Source organism: Heterodontus francisci, chromosome 2, assembly GCF_036365525.1.
Source record: "Heterodontus francisci isolate sHetFra1 chromosome 2, sHetFra1.hap1, whole genome shotgun sequence".
NCBI lineage: Eukaryota > Metazoa > Chordata > Chondrichthyes > Heterodontiformes > Heterodontidae > Heterodontus > Heterodontus francisci.
In genome coordinates, this window is record NC_090372.1 from 221,011,897 (window position 1) to 221,035,275 (window position 23,379).

The 23,379-nt window shown below is 53.9% G+C and overlaps 1 protein-coding gene across 6 annotated transcripts in view; it reads right to left on the bottom strand.

Annotated features, from left to right (window-relative positions):
* Window positions 1–23,379, bottom strand: part of si:ch211-257p13.3 (kinesin-like protein KIFC3) — a 130,054-nt gene that overhangs the window by 6,186 nt on the left and 100,489 nt on the right. For 5 of the 6 annotated variants that reach the window (XM_068016159.1, XM_068016149.1, XM_068016141.1 and 2 more), the window contains 9 exons: window positions 22,207–22,354; window positions 21,201–21,331; window positions 17,878–17,989; window positions 17,336–17,517; window positions 12,503–12,607; window positions 11,464–11,594; window positions 2,081–2,204; window positions 1,658–1,787; window positions 1,259–1,488 (listed from right to left, as the gene is read on the bottom strand). In XM_068016159.1, coding sequence (XP_067872260.1) covers window positions 1,259–1,488; window positions 1,658–1,787; window positions 2,081–2,204; window positions 11,464–11,594; window positions 12,503–12,607; window positions 17,336–17,517; window positions 17,878–17,989; window positions 21,201–21,331; window positions 22,207–22,354 — 1,293 coding nt within the window. The remainder of the gene's footprint in view (window positions 1–1,258; window positions 1,489–1,657; window positions 1,788–2,080; window positions 2,205–11,463; window positions 11,595–12,502; window positions 12,608–17,335; window positions 17,518–17,877; window positions 17,990–21,200; window positions 21,332–22,206; window positions 22,355–23,379) is intronic. The other variant, XM_068016177.1, reaches the window with a different exon arrangement.

Genomic DNA, 23,379 nt, shown 5'->3' on the forward strand with positions numbered 1-23,379 from the left:
CCACTACCCCCTCACACTCTCTACCCTTTAATACCCCACCCAGTCTAATCCCACTCCATCCTCACTCTCTCTACCCTTTAATACCCCACCGAGTCTAATCCCACTCCCCCTCGCTCTCTCTACCCTTTAATACCCCACCGAGTCTAATCCCACTCCCCCCTCGCTCTCTCTACCCTTTAATACCCCACCCAGTCTAATCCCACACCCCCCTCACTCCCTCTACCCTTTAATATCCCACCCAGTCTAATCCCACTCCCCCCTCACTCTCTCTACCCTTTAATATCCCACCCAGTCTAATCCCATTCCCCCCTCACTCCCTCTACCCTTTAATATCCCACCCAGTCTAATCCCACTCCCCCCCACTCCCTCTACCCTTTAATATCCCACCCAGTCTAATCCCACTCCCCCCTCGCTCCCTCTACCCTTTAATATCCCACCCAGTCTAATCCCACTCCCCCCTCACTCTCTCTACCCTTTAATATCCCACCCAGTCTAATCCCATTCCCCCCTCACTCCCTCTACCCTTTAATATCCCACCCAGTCTAATCCCACTCCCCCCTCGCTCCCTCTACCCTTTAATATCCCACCCAGTCTAATCCCACTCCCCCCTCGCTCCCTCTATCCTTTAATATCCCACCCAGTCGAATCCCACTCCCCCCTCGCTCCCTCTACCCTTTAATATCCCACCCAGTCTAATCCCACTCCCCCCTCACTCCCTCTACCCTCTGATATCCCACCCAGTCTAATCCCACTCCCCCTTCGCTCCCTCTACCCTTTAATATCCCACCCAGTCTAATCCCGCTCCCCCTTCACTCCCTCTACCCTTTAATATCCCACCCAGTCTAATCCCACTCCCCCCTCGCTCCCTCGACCCTTTAATATACCACCCAGTCTAATCCCACACCCCCTCACTCCCTCTACCCTTTAATATCCCACCCAGTCTAATCCCACTCCCCCCTCACTCCCTCTAATATCCCACCCAGTCTAATCCCACTCCCCCCTCACTCCCTCTAATATCCCACCCAGTCTAATCCCACTCCCCCCTCACTCCCTCTACCCTTTAATACCCCACCCAGTCATGCATACGCACATCTGTAAGTGTGCTTACATTTACACACTCATGCATTCACTCACTCTCCTGTGTTTGTACACACACACACACACACACACACACACACACACACACACACACACACACACACACACACACACACACACACACACACACAAACACTCTCTCAATCTCTCCTCACCCTACCTGCACCAACATGACAGTCTTGTTCCCCTTGCCCAGCGAGTCCTGGAGCAGGTAGGTAAGTTTCGAGTTTCGGAATGGGACGTGGTTTTGCTTTGCCCTCAGAGCCTGGATGACATCCCCGAGTGCCAGCAGGGATCTGTTAATATTCTGAGCCTCCTTCAACCGCTCTCCCTCTGCTTCCGACTTCCAGACACGCTCGGAGCCCGCCAGATCAACCAGGTTCAGCTTCCCTGCACAGTCAAAGCCAGGTCATTACCCGGGTGTACTCACTGCAGCCACCCCAAATTTAATCCAGGGGTGGGGGAGGAGGGAGGGGATAGAGAGGGGGAGGCATGGGAGAGAGAGAGGGAGTATTGAGGGGGGAGAATTGGGGGGGGGGGGGAAGGGAGAGCTGCCTACCTGCTGTCCTGGTGTTGGTCCTGGTGTCTGTTCCAGTCACCGTGACGGTGAGCAGTGCGTGTGACCGTGAGCTGTGCTGGTTCATGTTGGTGCTCTGAGTCACTCGGTTTCTCCAGCCCAACGACAGGACCTGCGGGGGAAATGGTCATTAGCATTCATGGGAGCCGGGACATCCCAGGATGGGGGTGTGGAGAGGGTGAAGCGGTGAGGGGAAGGGGGGGGGTGGGAGCGGAGAGGGGAGAGAGTGGGAGGAAGGAGCGGAGAGAGAGTGGGAGCGGAGAAGGGGAAAGAGGGGGAGGGGGAGCAGAGAGGGGGGAAGGAGCGTGGGGGGAGTGCAGAGAGTGGGGAGCAGGGAGGGGGGAGCAGAGGGGGAGGCGGGGAGAGGGAGAGAGGGGGAATGACTTCACTGCCTTAGCGTCTGACCTTTCCAATCTCTTCATAGTGTTTGACCTCCACGTGTGTCAGACCAGGAACATGGAGTTGACCACTTCCATCTGGGTTTAGCTTGATTTCCAACTTGTCATGAGGCTCTTTCCCAAGAAGATCCCTGAAATAAAACCAGCCAACAGTCAGGACCCCGGCACAGGCGGTGGGTTTGGGGATGGGGATACTCAGAATGAGATACAGGGCAGGCGAACAGCAAACAAATCCTGCAAGCTGAGGCTAAAGATTCTGATGCTGATGAATTGAGGGCAGGACAAACTGCAGTTACTCGAGCGTAGATTCATACCGCTATTCAGCCCGTCCTGCCTGTACTAGCTCTTTGAACGAGCTATTAATATTACTTCCCTGTCCTTTCCCTATAGCCCTGTAAACTATTGCCCTTCAAACACTGCACCAATCCTCTTTAGAAAGTCACGATTGTACCTGTCAGATGGTGCATTTCCAATCGCAACTTCCCTTTGGTTTATTTACAAATCTGGCTCCTCTGGTTACTGACCCTCCAGCCAGTGGGAACAGTTTCTCTTCATTTACTCACACCAAGTTCCGGTCCCCTGTCACCCCTGTGCTCACTGACCTACACTGGCTCCTGGTTAAGAAACACCGCAAATATAAAATTCTCATCCTTGCTTTCAAATCCCTCCATGGCCCCCTCCCGATCTCTGTAATCTCCTCCAGCCCCACAACCCTCCGAGATATCTGCACTCGAATTCTGGCCTCCTGAACATTTCTAATTTTAATCACTCCACCATTGGCGGATGAGAGTTATACTGGAGGTGGATGTGGATGAGAGTTATACTGGAGGTGGAGGTGGATGTGGATGAGAGTTATACTGGAGGTGGAGATGGATGTGGATGAGAGTTATACTGGAGGTGGAGATGGATGTGGATGAGAGTTATACTAGAGGTGGAGATGGATGCGGATGAGAGTTATACTAGAGGTGGGGGTGGATGCGGATGAGAGTTATACTGGAGGTGGAGGTGGATGTGGATGTGAGTTATACTGGAGGTGGAGATGGATGTGGATGAGAGTTATACTAGAGGTGGAGATGGATGCGGATGAGAGTTATACTGGAGGTGGAGATGGATGCGGATGAGAGTTATACTGGAGGTGGAGATGGATGTGGATGAGAGTTATACTGGAGGTGGAGGTGGATGTGGATGAGAGTTATACTGGAGGTGGAGATGGATGTGGATGAGAGTTATACTGGAGGTGGAGATGGATGTGGATGAGAGTTATACTGGAGGTGGAGATGGATGTGGATGAGAGTTATACTAGAGGTGGAGATGGATGTGGATGAGAGTTATACTAGAGGTGGGGGTGGATGCGGATGAGAGTTATACTGGAGGTGGAGATGGATGCGGATGAGAGTTACACTGGAGGTGGAGAAGGATGCGGATGAGAGTTATACTGGAGGTGGAGATGGATGCGGATGAGAGTTATACTGGAGGTGGAGATGGATGCGGATGAGAGTTATACTGGAGGTGGAGATGGATGCGGATGAGAGTTATACTGGAGGTGGAGATGGATGTGGATGAGAGTTATACTAGAGGTGGAGATGGATGTGGATGAGAGTTATACTAGAGGTGGGGGTGGATGCGGATGAGAGTTATACTGGAGGTGGAGATGGATGCGGATGAGAGTTATACTGGAGGTGGAGATGGATGCGGATGAGAGTTATACTGGAGGTGGGGGTGGATGGGGATGAGAGTTATACTGGAGGTGGAGATGGATGTGGATGAGAGTTATACTGGAGGTGGGGGTGGATGTGGATGAGAGTTATACTGGAGGTGGAGATGGATGCGGATGAGAGTTATACTGGAGGTGGAGGTGGATGGGGATGAGAGTTATACTGGAGGTGGAGATGGATGTGGATGAGAGTTATACTGGAGGTGGGGGTGGATGTGGATGAGAGTTATACTGGAGGTGGTATGGATGTGGATGAGAGTTATACTGGAGGTGGAGGTGGATGCGGATGAGAGTTATACTGGAGGTGGAGATGGAGGTGGTTATGGATGAGAGTTATACTGGAGGTGGAGGGGGATGCGGATGAGAGTTATACTGGAGGTGGAGGTGGATGCGGATGAGAGTTATACTGGAGGTGGAGATGGATGTGGATGAGAGTTATACTGGAGGTGGAGGTGGATGCGGATGAGAGTTCTACTGGAGGTGGAGATGGATGTGGATGAGAGTTATACTGGAGGTGGAGGTGGATGCGGATGAGAGTTATACTGGACGCGGAGGTGGATGCGGATGAGAGTTATACTGGAGGTGGAGGTGGATGCGGATGAGAGTTATACTGGAGGTGGAGGTGGATGCGGATGAGAGTTATACTGGAGGTGGAGGGGGATGCGGATGAGAGTTATACTGGAGGTGGAGGGGGATGCGGATGAGAGTTATACTGGACGCGGAGGTGGATGCGGATGAGAGTTATACTGGAGGTGGAGATGGATGTGGATGAGAGTTATACTGGAGGTGGAGATGGATGTGGATGAGAGTTATACTGGAGGTGGAGATGGATGTGGATGAGAGTTATACTGGAGGTGGAGATGGATGTGGATGAGAGTTATACTAGAGGTGGAGGGGGATGCGGATGAGAGTTATACTAGAGGTGGAGGGGGATGCGGATGAGAGTTATACTGGAGGTGGAGATGGATGCGGATGAGAGTTATACTGGAGGTGGAGATGGATGCGGATGAGAGTTATACTGGACGCGGAGGTGGATGCGGATGAGAGTTATACTGGAGGTGGAGATGGATGCGGATGAGAGTTATACTGGAGGTGGAGGTGGATGCGGATGAGAGTTATACTGGAGGTGGAGATGGATGCGGATGAGAGTTATACTGGAGGTGGAGGTAGATGCGGATGAGAGTTATACTGGAGGTGGAGATGGATGCGGATGAGAGTTATACTGGAGGTGGAGGTAGATGCGGATGAGAGTTATACTGGAGGTGGAGGTGGATGGGGATGAGAGTTATACTGGAGGTGGAGGTGGATGCGGATGAGAGTTATACTGGACGCGGAGGTGGATGTGGATGAGAGTTATACTGGAGGTGGATTTGGATGCGGATGAGAGTTATACTGGACGCGGAGGTGGATGTGGATGAGAGTTATACTGCAGGTGGAGGTGGATGTGGATGAGAGTTATACTGGAGGTGGAGGTGGATGGGGATGAGAGTTATACTGGACGCGGAGGTGGATGTGGATGAGAGTTATACTGGAGGTGGAGGTGGATGTGGATGAGAGTTATACTGGAGGTGGAAATGGAGGTGGATGTGGATGAGAGTTATACTGGAGATGGAGGTGGATGCGGATGAGAGTTATACTGGAGGTGGAGGGGGATGCGGATGAGAGTTATACTGGAGGTGGAGGGGGATGCGGATGAGAGTTATACTGGAGGTGGAGGGGGATGCGGATGAGAGTTATACTAGAGGTGGAGGGGGATGCGGATGAGAGTTATACTGGAGGTGGAGGGGGATGCGGATGAGAGTTATACTGGAGGTGGAGGGGGATGCGGATGAGAGTTATACTGGAGGTGGAGGTGGATGCGGATGAGAGTTATACTGGAGGTGGAAGGGGATGCGGATGAGAGTTATACTGGAGGCGGAGGTGGATGTGGAAATGGATGAGAGTTATACTAGAGGTGGAGGTGGATGCGGATGAGAGTTATACTGGAGGTGGAGGTGGATGAGAGTTATACTGGAGGTGGAGGTGGATGCGGATGAGAGTTATACTGGAGGTGGAGGTGGATGCGGATGAGAGTTATACTGGAGGTGGAGGTGGATGCGGATGAGAGTTATACTAGAGGTGGAGGTGGATGCGGATGAGAGTTATACTGGAGGTGGAGGTGGATGCGGATGAGAGTTATACTGGAGGCGGAGGTGGATATGGATGAGAGTTATACTGGAGGCGGAGGTGGATGTGGAAATGGATGAGAGTTATACTAGAGGTGGAGGTGGATGCGGATGAGAGTTATACTGGAGGTGGAGGTGGATGCGGATGAGAGTTATACTGGAGGTGGAGGTGGATGCGGATGAGAGTTATACTAGAGGTGGAGGTGGATGCGGATGAGAGTTATACTGGAGGTGGAGATGGATGCGGATGAGAGTTATACTAGAGGTGGAGGTGGATGCGGATGAGAGTTATACTGGAGGTGGAGGTGGATGCGGATGAGAGTTATACTGGAGGTGGAGGTGGATGCGGATGAGAGTTATACTAGAGGTGGAGGTGGATGCGGATGAGAGTTATACTGGAGGTGGAGGTGGATGAGAGTTATACTGCAGATGGAGGTGGATGTGGATGAGAGTTATACTAGAGGTGGAGGTGGATGCGGATGAGAGTTATACTGGAGGTGGAGGTGGATGCGGATGAGAGTTATACTAGAGGTGGAGGTGGATGCGGATGAGAGTTATACTGGAAGTGGTGGTGGATGTGAGTTATACTGGAGGTGGTGGTGGATGTGAGTTATACTGGAGGTGGTGGTGGATGTGAGTTATACTGGAGGTGGTGGTGGATGTGAGTTATACTGGAGGTGGTGGTGGATGTGAGTTATACTGGAGGTGGTGGTGGATGTGAGTTATACTGGAAGTGGTGGTGGATGTGAGTTATACTGGAGGTGGTGGTGGATGTGAGTTATACTGGAGGTGGTGGTGGATGTGAGTTATACTGGAGTTGGAGATGGATGGAGGACATTGAACTCTGTGCACATTGCAATGGACCGTACGTGGGGAGATAGAAGCTCAGCTCAAAGTCAAACAGGTGCTCGAGCCGTCAGGTACTATTTGAGCAATCAGCATGGGTGGCCGATTTATTCAATGTACGAGGTGCCCCCAGGGGTCAGTCCCTCAGTGACTTTGAAATGCAGAAATCCTGGGTCACCCGGGACTTGGTATCGATGGACCTGATTGCTGGACATATGGACGCAGATCCCAGGTCAGCCAGAGCAGAAAGACTTGCATTTCTATAGCACCTTTAACATCCCCAGGACATCACAAAGCACTTTACAGCCAATGAAGTACTTTGGAAGTGTAGTCACTGTTGTAAGATCAGTAACGTGGCAGCTAATTGTAAGGTTACGAATAGTTAAGCCTTTTTGTAGTGTCGTATAGTAGAAATAGGTCGTAGCGTAAATGATGCCATGGTAGAGGGATTATGAGAAGTAATGTCAAGCTCCACAAGCAGCTGGGAGCTCGAGTCCTCGAAGACTGCTTGTGCAGGTGGGAAAACAGGAATACAGGGGTCTCTCAACGGGATAAGAGACCACAGGATGTCGAAGCCTTCAGATAAGAGAATTAGGACAATGGTGAACACAAAGAGCACTATCTAATTACGTACGGTTAGCGTGATTGTTCAAGGAAACCATGGTCAGGGCATGATAGCCACGAAGGTGAACATGATTGGGGACAGGGAGGGGTTAGTTGAATAAGAGCCAGAATGAAAGAGATCCTCCTGGTCAGGACCGGCACAGCAGAGAGAACCAGAGACAAGAAGACAAAAGACGAGAGAGAGAGAGAGAGAGAGAGAGAGAGAGAGAGAGAGAGAGAGAGAGAGAGAGAGAGAGAGAGAGAGAGGTCTTCCACCCAGTCTCCATACGGATAGTATAACCCACGTTAAACTATAAATTGCTGCCTGGGTTTATTGCTTTAGTTTGAGTAAAACTTCATAAACTTGTTCTGACTTTCTCTCAAAGTAGATTCACAACTCAACTCATCACAGCCAATCCTGGACCAGTAAGGCGGATGAACCTGACACTGATTACACAATTTGCATACACAGCAAGCTCCCACAAACAGCAATGTCCTAATGAACAGATGATCTGTTTTAGTGATATTAATTGAAGGTTAAATCTTGAATCGGACACTGGGTAGAACTTGTTCTTCATATTAGTTCCGTGGGATCTTTTAATGCCCCATGAGAGGATAAAAGGAGCCGCAGTTTAACATCTCAGCTGAAAGACCGACCCTCCGACAGTGCTGCACTCCCTCAGTACTGACCCTCCGACAGTGCAGTGCTCCCTCAGTACTGACCCTCCGACAGTGCTGCACTCGCTCAGTACTGACCCTCCGACAGTGCAGCGCTCCCTCAGTACTGACCCTCTGACAGTGCAGCAATCCCTCAGTACTGACCCTCCGACAGTGCAGCGCTCCCTCAGTACTGACCCTCCGACAGTTCAGCGCTCCCTCAGTACTGACCCTCCGACAGTGCAGCGCTCCCTCAGTACTGACCCTCCGACAGTGCAGCGCTCCCTCAGGACTGACCTTCTGACACTACAGCACCCCCTCAGTACTGACCCTCCGACAGTGCAGCACTCCCTCAGCACTGACCCTCCGACAGTGCGGGACTCCCTCGGTACTGAGCCTCCGACAGTGCAGCATTCCCTCAGTACTGACCCTCTGACAGTGCAGCACTCCCTCAGTACTGACCCTCCGACAGTGCAGCACTCCCTCAGTACTGACCCTCCGACAGTGCAGCACTCTCTCAGTACTGACCCTCCGACAGTGCGGGACTCCCTCGGTACTGAGCCTCCGACAGTGCAGCATTCCCTCAGTACTGACCTTCTGACAGTACAGCACTCCCTCAGTACTGACCCTCCGACACTACAGCACCCCCTCAGTACTGACCCTCCGACAGTGCGGGACTCCCTCGGTACTGAGCCTCCGACAGTGCGGGACTCCCTCGGTACTGACCCTCCGACAGTGCAGCGCTCCCTCAGTACTGACCCTCTGAGAGCGCAGCACTCCCCCAGTACTGACCCTCTGACAGTGCAGCACTCCCTCAGTACTGACCCTCCGACAGTGCGGGACTCCCTCGGTACTGAGCCTCCGACAGTGCAGCATTCCCTCAGTACTGACCCTCTGACAGTGCAGCGCTCCCTCAGTACTGACCCTCTGACAGTGCAGCAATCCCTCAGTACTGACCTTCTGACAGTACAGCAATCCCTCAGTACTGACCCTCCGACACTACAGCACCCCCTCAGTCCTGACCCTCCGACAGTGCAGCACTCCCTCAGTACTGACCCTCCGACAGTGCGGGACTCCCTCGGTACTGAGCCTCCGACAGTGCAGCATTCCCTCAGTACTGACCCTCCGACAGTGCAGCGCTCCCTCAGTACTGACCCTCTGACAGTGCAGCACTCCCTCAGTACTGACCCTCCGACAGTGCGGGACTCCCTCGGTACTGACCCTCCAACAGTGCAGCGCTCCCTCAGTACTGACCCTCCGACAGTGCGGCGCTCTCTCAGTACTAACCCTCCGACAGTGCGGCGCTCCCTCAGTACTGACCCTCCGACAGTGCGGCACTCCCTCAGTACTGACCCTCCGACAGTGCAGCGCTCCCTCAGTACTGACCCTCCGACAGTGCGGCGCTCCCTCAGTACTGACCCTCCGACAGTGCGGGACTCCCTCGGTACTGAGCCTCCGACAGTGCAGCATTCCCTCAGTACTGACCCTCTGACAGTGCAGCAATCCCTCAGTACTGACCTTCTGACAGTACAGCAATCCCTCAGTACTGACCCTCCGACACTACAGCACCCCCTCAGTCCTGACCCTCCGACAGTGCAGCACTCCCTCAGTACTGACCCTCCGACAGTGCGGGACTCCCTCGGTACTGAGCCTCCGACAGTGCAACATTCCCTCAGTACTGACCCTCCGACAGTGCGGCGCTCCCTCAGTACTGACCCTCCGACAGTGCGGCACTCCCTCAGTACTGACCATCCGACAGTGCGGCGCTCCCTCAGTACTGACCCTCCGACAGTGCGGCACTCCCTCAGTACTGACCATCCGACAGTGCGGCGCTCCCTCAGTACTGACCCTCCGACAGTGCGGCACTCCCTCAGTCCTGACCCTCCGACAGTGCAGCACTCCCTCAGTACTGACCCTCCGACAGTGCAGCACTCCTTCAGTAATGACCCTCCGACAGTGCGGCGCTCCCTCAATACTGACCCTCCGGCACTGTGGCGCTCCCTCAGTACTGACCCTCCGACAGTGCGGCGCTCCCTCAGTGCTGACCCTCCGGCACTGCGGCACTCCCTCAGTACTGACCCTCCGACAGTGCGGCACTCCCTCAGTACTGACCCTCCGACAGTGCGGCACTCCCTCAGTACTGACCTCCGACACTGCGGCGCTCCCTCAGTACTGACCCTCTGACAGTACGCCGCTCCCTCAGTACTGACCCTTCGACTGTGCGGCTTTCCCTCAGTACTGACCGCTGACAGTGCGGCGCTCCCTCAGTACTGACCCTCCGACAGTGCGGCTCTCCCTCAGTACTGGCCCTCCGACAGTGCGGCGCTCCCTCAGTACTGACCCTCCGACAGTGCGGCGCTCCCTCAGTACTGGCCCTCCGACAGTGCGGCGCTGCCTCAGTACTGACCCTCCGACAGTGCGGCGCTCCCTCAGTACTGACCCCCCGACAGTGCGGCGCTCCCTCAGTACTGACCCTCCGACAGTGCGGCACTCCCTCAGTACTGACCATCCGACAGTGCGGCGCTCCCTCAGTACTGACCCTCCGACAGTGCGGCACTCCCTCAGTACTGACCCTCCGACAGTGCGGCACTCCCTCAGTACTGACCATCCGACAGTGCGGCGCTCCCTCAGTACTGACCCTCCGACAGTGCGGCACTCCCTCAGTATTGACCATCCGACAGTGCGGCGCTCCCTCAGTACTGACCCTCCGACAGTGCGGCACTCCCTCAGTACTGACCCTCCGACAGTGCGGCACTCCCTCAGTACTGACCATCCGACAGTGCGGCGCTCCCTCAGTACTGACCATCCGACAGTGCGGCACTCCCTCAGTACTGACCATCCGACAGTGCGGCGCTCCCTCAGTACTGACCATCCGACAGTGCGGCACTCCCTCAGTACTGACCCTCCGACAGTGCGGCGCTCCCTCAGTACTGACCATCCGACAGTGCGGCGCTCCCTCAGTACTGACCATCCGACAGTGCGGCGCTCCCTCAGTACTGACCCTCCGACAGTGCGGCGCTCCCTCAGTACTGACCATCCGACAGTGCGGCGCTCCCTCAGTACTGACCCTCCGACAGTGCGGCGCTCCCTCAGTACTGACCCTCCGACAGTGCGGCGCTCCCTCAGTACTGACCCTCCGACAGTGCGGCGCTCCCTCAGTACTGACCATCCGACAGTGCGGCGCTCCCTCAGTGCTGCAGTCTGAGAGTCAGCCTGCATTATGTTCTCTCACAATGTTCTCAGTCTGAGATAAGTGTGCTACCACCATCACTTCCTCTCCACTTTGGAAGTGTGTGACCTTTCACCTGTTGCAGTCCGGTACTCCTCCCCCCCTTACAGTAATTGGCCCCTGACAGAACAGCTTTGATACGTGGGAGGGAGCTGATTCCAGGATGCACCATGTACCTGAGATGCTCGTTGTAGATCTCCAGCATGCTGAGCGAGATAGTGTACGTCCAGGAGCCCCTCCTTTCCCCAGTCTCCTTGAAGAGAGCCCGCAGAGCACGTTGGTTAATCCCGGGGTTCTCTGCCAGCCCCTGTAATGGAAACTCGCACTATCAGCAACGGACCAGCTTCCTGTTCCCCATCAGTCATCGACCCCACGCCTGGAACCACAGGCCTGGAGATTTGTACCCCGTACCCTTCTGGTGTTGGGGGGGACGGTTTGTGTTGTGACACATCAGTGCAACTGGCTGGAAGATTTGTGGCACCTGGTCGTGAGGTCAACTTGACCAGTGGCCGAGAATGAGCTCGGCTGGACATCTGTAACCAAGCCCAACTTGGATCTCCCAATCCTAACCCGGTTTTGGCAGGGGGAGGGATGGCAGGTGGGGTTTGGGGCGAGGTCCTTCCATTTACACACAGTTGGTGGGCACTCTCCACTGACAGGGAGCCATCAGGGGGCGATGTAGGGATGGAATACAAGAACAGGTGGAGGCCATTCAGGCCCTCAAGCCTGTTCCAGCATTCAATGGCTGATCTGTGACCTAACTCATTCTACCCGCCTTTGCCCCCTATCCATACATTTGGGTAACAAAAATCTATCAATCTCCGATTAAAAATTAATGATTGATTTTGCATCAATTGCCATTTGTGGAAGAGAATTCCAAACTTCTGCCACTCTTTGTGTAACGTGTTTCCTAATTTTACTCCTGAAAAGTCTGGCTCTAATTTTCAGATTCTGTCGCCAGTCTTAGACTCCCCGACCAGTGGAAATAATTTCTCTCTATCAACCCAATCTGTTCCCCTTACTTGAAAACTTCGATCAGATAGATCACCCTTAACCTTCTAAATTCCAGGGCATACAATTTAACCCTTGGAGTCCAGATATCATTCTGGTGAATCGACAATGTACTTCCTCCAAGTGTGGTGTTCACTATGCTGTATGTGTGAAGCTGCCCAGTTCAGAGTCCATTACTCTCCTCCCCAGTTGAGTGTCACTCACCTCCATGGTGTACGTCTTTCCAGATCCTGTTTGTCCATAGGCGAAAATGCAGATGTTGTATCCATCGATGCAGGAAGTGATGAAAGGTTCAATCTCTTCAAAAACCTAAGCAGAGACAGGAGAGGAACAGACCGTTAGTGACCAGACGGGGTGGGAGTGGGGGGAGGCAGGGTTGTCCTGCTGAGCATGTGGTTGGGTACATGGGGAAGATCTCCTCATCCTGCTCCCATCGCTCCTCATCCTGCCCCCATCGCTCCTCATCCTGCCCCCATCGCTCCTCATCCTGCCCCCATCGCTCCTCATCCTGCCCCCATCGCTCCTCATCCTGCCCCCATCTCTCCTCATCCTGCCCCCATCGCTCCTCATCCTGCCCCCATCGCTCCTCATCCTGCCCCCAGCTCTCCTCATCCTGCCCCCATCGCTCCTCATCCTGCCCCCATCGCTCCTCATCCTGCCCCCATCTCTCCTCATCCTGCCCCCATCTCTCCTCATCCTGCCCCCAGCTCTCCTCATCCTGCCCCCAGCTCTCCTCATCCTGCCCCCATCGCTCCTCATCCTGCCCCCAGCTCTCCTCATCCTGCCCCCAGCTCTCCTCATCCTGCCCCCATCTCTCCTCATCCTGCCCCCATCGCTCCTCATCCTGCCCCCAGCTCTCCTCATCCTGCCCCCAGCTCTCCTCATCCTGCCCCCAGCTCTCCTCATCCTGCCCCCATCGCTCCTTATTTTGCCCCCAGCTCTCCTCATCCTGCCCCCAGCTCTCCTCATCCTGCCCCCATCTCTCCTCATTTTGCCCCCAGCTCTCCTCATCCTGCCCCCAGCTCTCCTCATCCTGCCCCCAGCTCTCCTCATCCTGCCCCCATCGCTCCTCATCCTGCCCCCAGCTCTCCTCATCCTGCCCCCAGCTCTCCTCATCCTGCCCCCAGCTCTCCTCATCCTGCCCCCATCTCTCCTCATTTTGCCCCCAGCTCTCCTCATCCTGCCCCCATCTCTCCTCATCCTGCCCCCATCTCTCCTCATCCTGCCCCCATCTCTCCTCATTTTGCCCCCAGCTCTCCTCATCCTGCCCCCAGCTCTCCTCATCCTGCCCCCATCTCTCCTCATCCTGCCCCCAGCTCTCCTCATCCTGCCCCCATCTCTCCTCATCCTGCCCCCAGCTCTGTTCTCCACACATCCCAACCTCTGTTGCTGCCAGGAGTTCTGGTAACTTGCAGTCTCTGGAACGTTCTCCAGCCTCCGCACAGTGTCAGGGCATCCCAGAATGCCTGACATCTACACGAACCATTGCCCTGAACATTAACCACATGATTGGTTGTCTGGTTGTAGCTATTTTGATACAAAAGGAGGGTCAATCAACTTAAAACCCACCAGGAGAATAAATACATCCCCTGCTGATAGGCTGAGCATGGAATTGAGATAATTGGCAAAAGAAGCAGCGTGGGAGATGCGGAGAATTGTTTATTACACACCGTGAGTTGTGATCTGGAACGCGCTGCTCGAAAGAGCGGTAGAAGCAGATTCAATAGTAACTTTCAAAAAGGAATTGGATAAATACTTGAAGGAGAGAAATGTACAGGGACTATGGCGAGAGAGCAGGGGAATGGGACTGATTGGATAGCTCTTTCAAAGGGCCAGCACAGACACGATGTGCCGAATGGCCTCCTTCTGTGTTGCATCATTCTATGTGAACATTGGAGGCATCTGAAACAGGTAGGGAGAGTGATCGAAGACCCTACAGAGAAAGAGTCCTCATAGGCTTTAGTAAGTGAGACCTATCTGTCCAGCAAAGCCTGATTCTGCCTACTGAATGTAGGGCCGCAAACCCTCCAAGATTAAAGGTGGATCTCTCTGACACTCCTGCATGCAATCGGGTGAAAGATTATCAAGTGTAGGGGTTGGGGAGGGGGATTTCCCTCAATCATTTCCTCCTCGGAATGGATTCACAACAAAGAGAATGCAGTGCAGTCCAGTTCTACCTCACCACAACGTCTCTCGGCTCCTCCACTGTTGCTAAATTATCCGACTGTTTATCCGAAATCCAATACTGGATGAGCAGAAATTTCCTCCAATTAAATATTGCGAAGACTGAAGCCATTGTTTTCACTCCCAGCTCCAAACTCCACTTTCTAGCGGCTCCATCCTCTCCCTGGCAACAGTCTGAGATTAAGCCAGTCTGTTCGCAACCTCGGTATCAGACTTGTCCCCGAGATGAGCTTCCAACCTCATATTCATGCCATCACGAAGACTGCCTATTTCCACCTCTGTAACATCACCCGACTTGGCCCCTGTCTCAGCTGATCTGCTGCTGAAACCCTTATTCATGCCTTTGTTATCTCTAGATTTGACTATTCCAATGCAGTCCAGGCTGGTCTCCCACATTTTCCTCTCTGTAAATTTGAGATCATCCAAAACTCTGCCGTCCGTGTCTTAATTTTCACTAAGCCCCTTTTCTCATTCCCAGATCATCCCTGTGCTCACTGACCTACACTGGCTTCCAGTCAAGCAACACCTCGATTTTAAAATTCTCATCTTTAGTTTCAAATCAGCCTTGCCTCTCCCTATCTCTGTAATCTCCTCCAACTCCATAAACCTCCAAGATATCTGCACTCCTCTAATTCTGGCCTCTTGTGCACGTCTCATTTTAAATCACTCCATCATTGGTGGCGGCACCTTCAGCTGCCTGGGCCCCAAGCTCCGGAATTCCCTCCTGAAATCTCGGCAACTCTCCACCTCTCTCTCCTCCTTTAAGCCATTCCTTAAAACCTCTTTGACCAAGCTTTTTGGTCCTCTGACTAATATCTCCTTTTTTTTTACTCATTCATGGGATGTGGGCGTCACAGGCCAGGCCAGCACTTATTGCCCATCCCTAATTGCCCTTGAACTGAGTGACTTCCTCGGCCATTTCGAGGGCATGTAAGAGTCAACCACATTGCTGTGGATCTGGAGTCACATGTAGGACAGACCAGGTAAGGACAGCAGATTTCCTTCCCTAAAGGACATTAGTGAACCAGATGGGTTTTTACAACAATCGACAATGGTTTCATTAGACTAGCTTTTTAAATTCCAGATTTATTAATTAAATTCAAATTCCACCTTCTGTTGTGGTGGGATTCGAACCCATGTCCCCAGAGAAATACCCTGGGTCTCTGGGTTACTAGTCCAGTGACAATACCAGTACGCCACCGCCTGCCCTACTATCCTGTCCTTATGTGGCTTGGTGTCAGATTTTGTTTTATAATGCTCCTGTGAAGCGGCTTGAGACTCTTTATTATGTTAAAGGTTCTATATAAATATAAGTTGTTGTTGGACTGCGCATGCTCTGGTTAAAAGCTGACGACACACAGAGTGGTTTCTGTGCTGCAGAGGATTGTGGGTATTGTGGCCGCCATTATTGCCTGGTTGTAACCAGGATTGATGTGTTGGGTGACCAATGGGGCGGAGAAGGGAGTCATGTGATGCAGCCACACCTCCCCCCACCACCCCCTCACCCCCACCTCCGGAACTGACAAAGTGAACTATCGATCATACAGGAAGGGAGAGGCAGCAGCACAGGGAGATGTCCTCCCTTGGCAGGTAAAAACATCCATTGAACTCAGATTTAAAATGATGAATGATGATTAAATGTTGAACTCTGTTCCTGGACTGTGCAGCAGTCAAGAAGAGCTTGGAGGCAGGAATTACCGTAAAATGTTGCATTGCAACAGTGACTGTGCTTCTGAAGTAGTTAATTGGCTTTGAGGTACTCTGAGGTAGTTTAAAAAGATGCTACAGAAATCATTTATTTCAGATTGTAGTAAACACGTCACTCTAGTTAGGCCACACTTAGAATATTGCGTGCAATTCTGGTCGCCACACTACCAGAAGGACGTGGAGGCTTTGGAGAGGGTACAGAAGAGGTTTACCAGGATGTTGCCTGGTCTGGAGGGCATTCGCTATGAGGAGAGGTTGGATAAACTCGGATTGTTTTCACTGGAACGACGGAGGTGGAGGGGCGACATGATAGAGGTTTACAAAGTTATGAGCGGCATGGACAGAGTGGATAGTCAGAAGCTTTTTCCCAGGGTGGAAGAGTCAGTTACTAGGGGACATAGGTTTAAGGTGCGAGGGGTAAAGTTTAGAGGCATGTTTTTTTACACAGAGGGTGGTGAGTGCCTGGAACTTGCTGCCAGGTGAGGTGGTGGAAGCAGGTACGATAGCGATGTTTAAGAGACATCTTGACAAATACATGAATAGGAAGGGAATAGAGGGATATGGGCCCCGGAAGTGCAGAAGGTTTTAGTTTAGGCAGGCATCAAGATCGGCGCAGGCTTGGAGGGCCGAATGGCCTGTTCCTGTGCTGTACTGTTCTTTGTTCTTTGTTCTTTGTTCTATAAGCTGTACACCGTTGCTAGTTTGTTAGATCAGACTGGAGAGAGGACTGTGCAGTAAAACCCATGTATCTGTTCCCCAATAGTTAATTTAAACATTTTGGCCTTGAGAAATTCACAGCACAGGAAGAGGCCATTCAGCCCATCATGCCTGTGCTGGCTCTTTGAAGAAGCTATCCAATTGACTGAATAGCTGGCTTGGACCTGATGGGCTGAATGGCCTCCTTCTGTTCCATAAATGACTCTATAACTCTAATTAGTCCCACTCGTTGCTGTGAGCTTCACTATCTGAGATCTAGACCCTTAACACTCCCAATGTTGGAGGTACCAACAGTTTACAGTAATAAAACACTCAACACACGTGATAAGCCATAAACCAGTGAAAAACTACTCTTCTCTAGTGATAAACCACTCATTACTAGTGATGAACTACTCTTCACTAGCATTTCTCATTGCGTAGCCCAGTTACCTCCTCTTGCGTGGCCTGCGGTGGGAACACTTTGTCCAGTTCAAAGGTCCTCGTTTTGCCTTTATGCATTACCCTGACCCTGTAATCCTGGGCCGGGTCAGTGCTCACCACTGCAGTACGCGCCCCCTCCGTCTGGTCAGTCTCACTGACCGGCTTCACTCTGCACAGCACCCGAATATTTCCTAAGGGAGGCATGGGTGGGGAGATGGGGTTGGTGGGGGGAGGGTGGGTAGAAAGAAAGAATGAAAATGAGAGTGTGAAAGCAACAACAGAGGGCAAAAGAAGCCCAGATTTACACACATCTGGTTGATAAGCAGTAAACTACATTGTCGCCCCATGTGTGCCGCAGAGTGACCATCTCCAACAAGACCCACCTCAGAGCTCCACCAGGTGGTGCCCCTTTACCCAATGGGCCAATTTGGCCTGAACCACCTTGGAGCTCCACCAGGAAGTGCCCCTTTACCCAATGGGCCAACATGGCCCTGACCCACCTCGGAGCTCCACCAGGTGGTGTCCCTTTGCTCAATATGGCCCTGACCCACCTCGGAGCTCCACCAATTGGTCGTGGTATTTCTTCCTCAGGACCATCTCCCTCTCATACTTTTCCATCACATTCCTGTTGGATTCGGATACCTCGGTTATCGCTGATTGGATCTGTCAACAAGGTGAACAAGCAATCAATCACTTGTCAGATCCCGCCCTAAATGTTTCCTAACTTTCCATTCTGATGAAGGCTGCAAATCCCAGGGGACACAAATTAAAATGTGGAGTAGCAATCAGGAGGGTCAAAGGAACAGGAGGAGGCTATTCAGCCCCTCGAGCCTATTACACAGGAACAGGAGGAGGCCATTCAGCCCCTCGAGCCTGTTACACAGGAACAGGAGGAGGCTATTCAGCCCCTCGAGCCTGTTACACAGGAACAGGAGGAGGCCATTCAGCCCCTCGTGCCTGTTACACAGGAACAGGAGGAGGCCATTCAGCCCCTCGTGCCTGTTACACAGGAACAGGAAGAGGCCATTCAGCCCCTTGAGCCTGTCACACAGGAACAGGAGGAGGCCATTCAGCCTCTTGTGTCTGTTCCATTCAAGCAAGGGAGGCCTCAAGGGAGGGGGGTCGGTGATGGGAATGGGGTTTGTGTGGGAGGGAGGAGGGTCACGGTGATGGGAATTGGGATTATGTGGGAGCGAGGAGGGTCACGGTGATGGGAATTGGGATTATGTGGGAGCGAGGAGGGTCACGGTGATGGGAATTGGGCTTGTGTGGGAGGGATGGAGGGTCATGGTGATGGGAATTGGGATTGTGAGGGAGGGAGGGGGGTCACGGTGATGGGAATTGGGATTGAGTGGGAGGGAGGGGGGGTCACGGTGATGGGAATGGGGTTTGTGTGGGAGGGAGGAGGGTCACGGTGATGGGAATTGGGATTATGTGGGAGCGAGGAGGGTCACGGTGATGGGAATTGGGATTGTGTGGAAGCGAGGAGGGTCACGGTGATGCGAATGGGGACTCTGTGGGAGCGAGCGGGGTCACGGAGATGGGAATGGGGTTTGTGTGGGAGGGAGGAGGGTCACGGTGATGGGAATTGGGATTGTGTGGGAGCGAGGGGGGTCACGGTGATGGGAATGGGGATTGTGTGGGAGGGAGGGGGTCACGGTGATGGGAATGGGGATTGTGTGGGAGGGAGGGAGGGGGGTCACGATGATGGGAATGGGGATTGTGAAGGAGCGAGGGGGGTCACGGTAATGGGAATTGGGATTGTGTGGGAGGGAGGGGGTCACGGTGATGGGAATGGGGATTGTGTGGGAGGGAGGGAGGGGGGTCACGGTGATGGGCATTGGGATTGTGTGGGAGAGAGGGGGTCACGGTAATGGGAATGGGGATTGTGTGGGAGGGAGGGGGTCACGGTGATGGGAATTGGGATTGTGTGGGAGGGAGGGGGATCACGGTGATGGGAATTGGGATTGTGTGGGAGGGAGGAGGGTCAGGGTGATGGGAAATGGGATTGTGTGGGAGGGAGGGGGTCACGGTGATGGGAATTGGGATTGTGTGGGAGGGAGGGGGATCACGGTGATGGGAATTGGGATTGTGTGGGAGGGAGGAGGGTCAGGGTGATGGGAAATGGGATTGTGTGGGAGGGAGGGGGGTCACGGTAATGGGAAATGGGATTGTGAGGGAGCGAGGGGGGTCACGGTAATGGGAATGGGGATTGTGTGGGAGGGAGGGGGGTCACGGTGATGGGAATTGGGATTGTGTGGGAGGGAGGAGGGTCAGGGTGATGGGAATTGGGATTGTGAGGGAGAGAGGGGGGTCACGGTAATGGGAAATGGGATTGTGTGGGAGGGAGGGGGGTCACGGTGATGGGAAATGGGATTGTGAGGGAGAGAGGGGGGTCACGGTGATGGGAATTGGGATTGTGTGGGAGGGAGGAGGGTCACAGTGATGGGAATTGGGATTGTGTGGGAGGGAGGAGGGTCAGGGTGATGGGAAATGGGATTGTGTGGGAGGGAGGGGGGTCACGGTAATGGGAAATGGGATTGTGAGGGAGCGAGGGGGGTCACGGTAATGGGAATGGGGATTGTGTGGGAGGGAGGGGGGTCACGGTGATGGGAATTGGGATTGTGTGGGAGGGAGGAGGGTCAGGGTGATGGGAATTGGGATTGTGAGGGAGAGAGGGGGGTCACGGTAATGGGAAATGGGATTGTGTGGGAGGGAGGGGGGTCACGGTGATGGGAAATGGGATTGTGAGGGAGAGAGGGGGGTCACGGTGATGGGAATTGGGATTGTGTGGGAGGGAGGAGGGTCACAGTGATGGGAATTGGGATTGTGAGGGAGCGAGGGGGGTCACGGTGATGGGAATTGGGATTGTGTGGGAGGGAGGAGGGTCACGGTGATGGGAATTGGGATTGTGAGGGAGCGAGGGGGGTCACGATGATGGGAATGGGGATTGCGTGTGAGGGAGGGGTTTATGGTGATGGGAATGGGGATTGTGTGGGAGGGGGGGTTCACGGTGATGGGAATGGGGATTGTGTGTGAGGGAGGGGTTTATGGTGATGGGAATGGGGATTGTGTGTGAGGGAGGGGGGTCACGGTGATGGGAATGGGGATTGTGTGGGAGGGAGGAGGGTCAGGGTGATGGGAATTGGGATTGTGAGGGAGAGAGGGGGGTCACGGTGATGGGAATTGGGATTGTGTGGGAGGGATGGGGGTCACGGTGATGGGAATTGGTATTGTGTGGGAGGGAGGGAGGGGGGTCACGATGATGGGAATGGGGATCGTGTGGGAGCGAGGGGGGTCACGGTGATGGGAATGGAGATTGTGTGGGAGGGATAGGGGGTCAAGGTTATGGGAATGGGGATTGTGTGGGAGCGAGGGGGGTCACGATGATGGGAATGGGGATTGCGTGTGAGGGAGGGGTTTATGGTGATGGGAAATGGGGATTGTGTGTGAGGGAGGGGTTTATGGTGATGGGAATGGGGATTGTGTGGGAGGGGGGGTTCACGGTGATGGGAATGGGGATTGTGTGTGAGGGAGGGGTTTATGGTGATGGGAATGGGGATTGTGTGTGAGGGAGGGGGGTCACGGTGATGGGAATGGGGATTGTGTGGGAGGGAGGAGGGTCACGGTGATGGGAATGGGGATTGTGAGGGAGCGAGGGGGGTCACGGTGATGGGAATGGGGATTGTGAGACAGCGAGGGGGGTCACGGTGATGGGAATGGGGATTGCGTGTGAGGGAGGGGTTATGGTGATGGGAATGGGGATTGTGTGGGAGGGAAGGGGTCATTGCATTGGGGGGGAAGGAAGGGGCAACATTATCGAAGGTTGGAGGGGCAGATTAACTCGCGAGCTTGGTCCCTGTCTCTTATTCACCTGTTTCTTTGCCTCAGTAATTGCAGCCTCGTAGAACTGGGAGAAGTTTTTCACCTGACTCCGCAGGCTGTTGTAATTTGCTTTCATAATTTTCAGGACGGGTTTTAATGTGGTCAGATGATGCTGGACTCCTGCAATCAGGAACAGCATAGGAACACCATGAGCCCAGGCACATAACCCCCATTGTCCCAAGACAGCGTCTCCCCCATTGGCCCCCAGACAGCGTCTCCCCCATTGGCCCCCAGACAGCGTCTCCCCCATTGGCCCCCAGACAGCGTCTCCCCCATTGGCCCCCAGACAGCGTCTCCCCCATTGGCCCCTAGACAGCGTCCCACCCATTGTCCCCAGACAGTGTCTCCCCCATTGCCCCCAGACAGCGTCTCCCCCATTGGCCCCCAGACAGCGTCTCTCCCATTGGCCCCTAGACAGCGTCCCACCCATTGTCCCCAGACAGCGTCTCCCCCATTGCCCCCCAGACAGCGTCTCCCCCATTGCCCCCCAGACAGCGTCTCCCCCGTTGGCCCTCAGACAGCGTCTCCCCCGTTGGCCCTCAGACAGAGCCTCCCCTGTTGGCCCTCAGACAGAGCCTCCCCCGTTGGCCCTCAGACAGAGCCTCCCCCGTTGGCCCTCAGACAGAGCCTCCCAACAATCTGAGTTAACAGTTTGTGACTCTGAACTCCAGGGATTTGAGCTCAGAAGCCAGGCTGACAGTCCCAGTGCAGTACTTGGGGAATATCTGCTCATTTAGCTCAATGTTGTTTCTGGGATCTTGCTCTGCACAAATTGGCTGTCACATTTTCTACATTACAGCAGTGACTACACTTCATAAATGCTTCATTGGCTGTAAAACATGTCAGGACATTCTGAGAGGCGTGACAGATATGGAAAGATTGCACTGAAGCGGTGAATGTTCACCTTGTGCACCCCAGATGGAGGAGGTCCTGGTGAACGTTGACCCTCCTCTCACTCTGAGGCTGCCCCATTCCGCTGGTCGCTCCTCCGTTACCTGTGAACTGCTGGCGGAGTTGGTCGAGGTGTTCCTCTGAACACTCTGATGCCTCTCTAACAGCCTCATCCTTACTGGCCTCCAGCTGGCTGATCTTCTGGAGTAGGTCCTCACGGAGCTTCTGAATCTCGGCCTCATAAACCATGATCTGAAACACAGCAGGTTCTCAGTATGGCCATGATTCCCTCCCGTGTCTGATCTCACAGCTGGCATCTATACACGGGGTCTCAGCACGACGTGGCCCACTGGAGTCTGGAGCATCCTCAGCTCCATAGGACTGCACAACACAAGCGACCAGTGGCCCCTCTCCCCAGACCAACCTGAGCTCAATGCATAAAACTATCACCCTCCAAGACAGACAGTCATTGGGTTCAAACCCCCCAATCTAAAGATACAAGCAAATAATCCAGGCTGACACACAGGGAGCGCTGGACTGTCGGAGGGTCAGTACTGAGGGAGTGCTGCACTGTCAGAGGGTCAGTACTGAGGGAGGGTTGCACTGTCGGAGGGTCAGTACTGAGGGAGGGTTGCACTGTCGGAGGGTCAGTACTGAGGGAGGGTTTCACTGTCGGAGTGTCAGTACTGAGGGAGTGCTGCACTGTCAGTGGGTCAGTACTGAGGGAGGGTTGCACTGTCGGAGGGTCAGTACTGAGGGAGGGTTGCACTGTCGGAGGGTCAGTACTGAGGGAGCGCTGCACTGTCGGAGTGTCAGTACTGAGGGAGTGCTGCACTGTCGGAGGGTCAGTACTGAGGGAGCGCCGCACTGTCAGAGTGTCAGTACTGAGGGAGGGTTGCACTGTCGGAGGGTCAGTACTGAGGGAGGGTTGCACTGTCGGAGGGTCAGTACTGAGGGAGTGCTGCACTGTCAGAGGGTCAGTACTGAGGGAGGGTTACACTGTCGGAGGGTCAGTACTGAGGGAGGGTTGCACTGTTGAAGGGTCAGTACTGAGGGAGTGCTGCACTGTCAGAGAGTCAGTACTGAGGGAGGGTTGCACTGTCGGAGGGTCAGTACTGAGGGAGGGTTGCACTGTTGAAGGGTCAGTACTGAGGGAGTGCTGCACGATCTGAGGGTCAGTTCGGAGAGGATGCAGTATTGGAGGGGATAGAGGGAAATCTTTCTTTTGACGAATAGTCTCTCCTTCTCTGTTGGGCTCAGCTCTTCACCTCTGGGTC